The following is a 5,000-nucleotide window of genomic DNA, read 5'->3' as shown; positions in this document are numbered from 1 at the left end:
TTTTCTGGAAAAAAAAAAAAAAGTTTTTCAAGTTAAAAGTCGTATGGTGTATGTACAGTTGGACACATGCATTCCTGGAACATCTGACTCGGAGGAATTGCCCCCTGTCACACTCTTACTTTGCGACGAGTTCTTGTGTGTAGCCATCCCTATCCCATTACAACCACCACTATCATCTCTCCCACAGCAGCTGTCCATACTCAATTCTTTTTAATGAGGTGCATTTGCCCTTTAACTCGGAAAAGTTTCCTGCTATCTGATTGGTTAGAACTATCTTGTCCAACCAATCAGCGATCAGAAAACATTTCCGAGCTAAAAGGGCACCCCTGCGAGTCGGTCTAAATCTGCTTCACTAAAAAGAATTGATTTTAGTTACTCGCAGTGCAGCAAAGTTGTGGCAGGGTATATTTCCAAAGAGCGAAGTGTGCCAGAAATTCATATGTCCAACTGTAACTCGAGTGGTAATTTCATTCCATTTATTGCCACGACTTTGACTTCTCTTCCCACCTCTGTTTTCCCCTTTACCTTGTCACCTTCTTCAAATAGATGTCAAGTCAATGGCTGCCTTCGTGGCTATCCACGCCTTTTTTTTTTTTTTTTTTTTTTTTTTTTTTGGCATTAGGCCCTCCAAACTATCAGACTTAACATTTAAATAGACATGTCTTTATTTATAATTTATATTGTTTACTTTAAACATATTTGTTTATAATTATTCGCCGCAAGACATCTCTCTGACGTCAAAACTGCGGCCTTGAAAATATTGACATAATACCTATAGTTAGCAAAATGAGGTATATTGGTAAAGTAAGCACACTATTCCATCTGTAAAAATAATTACTTCAATGTTGGAAAAGCATTACGTGAATACCATATTCAAAGATAAAAAATAATTGATATATATATATATATATATATATAATATATATATATATATATATATAATATATACACACACATATATATATATAATATATATATATAATATATATATATATATATATATATATATATATATATATATACACATAAATATATATATATATATATATATATATATATATATATATATATATATATATATATATATATATATATAAATATATATATATATATATATATATATATATATATATATATATATATATATATATATATATTTATATATATATATTTATATATATACATATATATATATATATATATATATATATATTTATGTGTGTGTATATATATTATATATATAATATATATATATATATATATATATATATATATACACATAAATACATATATATTTATATATAAATATATACATGTATATATTCATATATATACACACAGTATATATATATATATATATATATATATATATATATATATATATATATATATATATATATATATGACGGAACGTCATAATTATTAAAAAAAAAACTGTAAAAATTATTAGTGTAAATATATTATCGGATGTTTATGTTCAACGCCATCTATTATCAGTTATGTTAACTATTCTACATTATCCTTGGTTTCTTTTCCTTAACTTAGTCATACAGATATTTGCATTCCTTAGCCTTCTTTGCACTTGTAATTTGTGAGTTTCTTGAGAGAACTATTCAGTGCAGTGTTGAAAACATCTCTTTCTTTTGTTTATTATAATTGTTTTTGTGTTTTGTGATATTGCGTGTGAAAGTAATTATATTGGAATTTAAGTTTATTTATTTAAGTATTAAATTACGGATTGTCTTTATTGTTTAATTAAGTTCCTGCTGGATTGGAGAGGTAATTAAGAGGTAATTAAAAGTGGTTAAAACAACAAGTGAAGCAGACAAAAAGAATAATATTTTTGTTGGTGGTGATATTTTAAATTTATGAGGGATAACTTGAGTGATAACAGACCAGTAACATCCCCAAACCTAGCCACCAGGTAAGGTTCACTCAAGCCCGTCATAAGTGGGGGCCTGACCGGGATTGATCTAGTCTTTTTGTTTGTGACTATTAAAGTATAAAGAAACTCAAGAGCATTGTTTATGAAAGTGATTTGTATTTTTATTGATTTTTTTTTTTTTTTTTTTTTCTTGCCAATCCAATCCAGCATTTCATATCACACGTACGCTGAATGGTTCTCTCACTCAAAATCGGTATCTGTAAAATAAAGGATATACTAGTAATCAAATATTAATTGGTTGGGTTCTGTGCTATGCTTAGCCTTCTTCTCCCGCCTTATTTTACGAGCCAAAATCAAGGTTCTCTTCTGCCATGAACACTTCTTACATGCATATTGTGCTAATCTAGATATCATGTTTGTGTGCTATCGTGAGACCTTCGATCACTAATTGATCTCGGCCTTTATGTTGGCCATCCAATTTCAGTTAATCCATTTTCAGACTGTGTATTCTATTTGCGGTCTCTTTAAAATTGTCTTGAGAAATTGTTGTAAACTTCATTATTTTTGACTGACATTTAGCTTATTTTTGGTGTCAAATGTGTGAATATTTAAATTAATGGCATAACCTAGTGTGAATACAAAGCATTGATATAATCTCTCTAACATTACTTTTGGTAATCCTTCAGAATGTCGTTTAATTTGGAGAAGTTTATGAACGATATAAAAGGAGAAATTTTGACTTTACGTTATGCCAAGAAACAGGAATTATTGTCTGTAGCCCAGAGATGTGATCTTGAGGTCGATCCAAAATATGTGAAAGTTGTCATTATTGATAAAATCCTGCAATTCTTCATAGATGAGGGAATCTTTAAGGATGATGATGAGGACATCGATGAGTTGCGCTCCCTTACTGGAGCATATGCCACCCCTGGAATAGATCCGAAAATAGAACAGTTGCGTCTTCAATTACAATTGCAAAAAGAACAACAGAAAATGGCTGCACTAGAACTTCAAAAGCAACAGCAACTATTGGCATTAGAGTATGAACAAAAGTGTAAATTGGCTGAACTAGAGATACAAAAAGAACAGAAGTCGGCAAATATACAGATTAAGCTGAAAACTGATGGAGAGATACCCAGTAAGTTCGACATACTCAAAGCTAAAAAGCTGCTTCCTGATTTTGATGAAAAGGACCCAGAGGTATTCTTTACAACGTTCGAAGACACTGCTAAAACCTTGAAGTGGCCTCAGGAGCAATGGGTAATGGTTGTCAGAAATCAGTTCAAAGGTAAGGCAGCATATGTAATCTCTCAGATGGTTGAAGTAAAGGAGTATGATGTGATTAAAAAGGCAGTTTTAGATGCTTATGCCATCACAGCTGAAGGTTATCGGCAACAGTTCCGGCACTTTTACAAAATGCCTTCACAAACTTTTGTTGAATTTTGCAATGACAAAGTTAGGCAATTTACAAAATGGTTGCAAAAGACAGGTGTTTCAGATTTTGAATCTTTAAAAAATCTTATTCTAATGGAAGAGTTTATTAGGAAATTGCCAGGTAACATTGCTACTTTCATTCTGGAAAAGGGAGAAACCAACTTGTTGAAAGCAGCCAGTTTAGCTGATGATTACTACTTGATTCATAAAACATTTAAACCATTTAATAAGTCTACTTTTTCTCAATCATCCACAGCATATTGTTCCTACTGTAAGCAGGAAGGACATCACATAGAGAACTGTCCTAATCCTTCGTGCAAGAAGTCTGATGTTGCAAAGAATTCTCCGAACCCTAATAGGAAGGATAATAAGAAAACTTTTTATGTTGCTGCTCAAGAACTTGATGGGGACGTCTTCAAACCTTTTACTTGTAAAGGCACCGTGAATGGTATTCCAGTTACTTGCTTAAGAGATACAGGATCCTCCCAAAGTGTGGTAGCTCTGCCTTCACAGGACTTCAAACTGAGACATGAGTATGTTACTGTTTCGGACCTCAGTACCACCAAATCCATGCCTTTGGCAGAGGTGAATTTACAGTGTCCTTACTATCAAGGTAATGTTTTAATTGCTGTTTCACGAGATCCTTTGCCTTGTTCATCTATCCAGCTTTTAATTGGTAATGATCTTGCAGGGGCCATTGTTAATCCAGTAGTATCTGATCCTGATATTCTTATAGAAAATGAATCAAATAAATTAAATAATGCTGTTATTCAAATGACATCAATTAAACCAATTGTTATAGATAGTGGAAATAGAGTAGAGAAGACATTAGACCTTATAAATATGACCAAATCAAATTTCAAGGACTTGCAAAATAAAGATCCTGTTCTTAAGGATCTTTGGAAGAAAGTTGCAGAGCCAGATGATCATCCCAAAACTCCTTACTTTTATCTTGATAATGATTTGCTTTTTCGACATTTTAGGTCCTCCAAAGCACCAGCAACCACAACATGGTTTGACTGTCATCAACTGGTTCTACTACTCTCTCTAGTTCCAGCTCTTCTTGAATTAGCCCACTCTCATGTGAACCACTTTGGGGTCAACAAGACTTACTCTACCTTAGCTGAAGACTTCTTCTGGCCTGGGATGAAGAAGGACATTCAACAATTTATTAAAGCATGTCATCATTGCCAGACTACTGGCAAACCCAATGAGAGACTTCCACCAGCTCCTCTTCAGCCCATATCCGTACCAAAGTTTCCCTTTGAGAGGATTATCATAGACTGTGTTGGCCCAATGCCTAGGACTAAGCAAGGTAATGAGTATTTACTTACTGTTCTTTGCCCAACAACGAGATATCCCATAGCAGTGCCAATAAAAAATATAAATGCAAAAACTATAATTGGTCAACTTGTCAAAATTTTCACAACCTATGGATTTCCAAAGACATTGCAATGTGATAGAGGCACAAACTTCACTAGTAAGCTTTTTCAACAAGCTATGAGAGAATTCAATATTCATAACATATATGCTTCTGCTTATCATCCCCAAAGTAACGGTGCTCTGGAAAGAGTTCACCAAACTATTAAAAACCTTCTTCGGAAGTACATAAAGGAAACTTCGGAACAGTGGGATAGAGATATTGATCTTCTGATGTATATTATAAGAAGTGTACCACAAG

The 5,000-nt window shown here is 32.7% G+C and overlaps 1 protein-coding gene across 4 annotated transcripts in view; it reads left to right on the top strand.

The window, feature by feature from the left end:
* Positions 1-1,404: 1,404 nt before the first annotated feature.
* LOC137653709 (uncharacterized) overlaps positions 1,405-5,000 on the top strand; it is a 5,667-nt gene continuing 2,071 nt past the window's right edge. For 2 of the 4 annotated variants that reach the window (XR_011046535.1, XM_068387292.1), the window contains exon 1: positions 1,405-4,634. Coding sequence is in view for 3 of the 4 variants with exons in the window: in XM_068387292.1 (XP_068243393.1) it covers positions 2,573-4,634 (2,062 nt within the window). In the remaining variant the exon portion in view is untranslated. The other 2 variants (XM_068387290.1, XM_068387291.1) reach the window with 2 other exon arrangements.

This window comes from Palaemon carinicauda, chromosome 14, assembly GCF_036898095.1.
Source record: "Palaemon carinicauda isolate YSFRI2023 chromosome 14, ASM3689809v2, whole genome shotgun sequence".
In the NCBI taxonomy this organism is placed as follows: Eukaryota; Metazoa; Arthropoda; class Malacostraca; order Decapoda; family Palaemonidae; genus Palaemon; species Palaemon carinicauda.
Note: the sequence above shows the minus strand (reverse complement) of the source record. Positions and strands in the feature narration are given on the sequence as shown.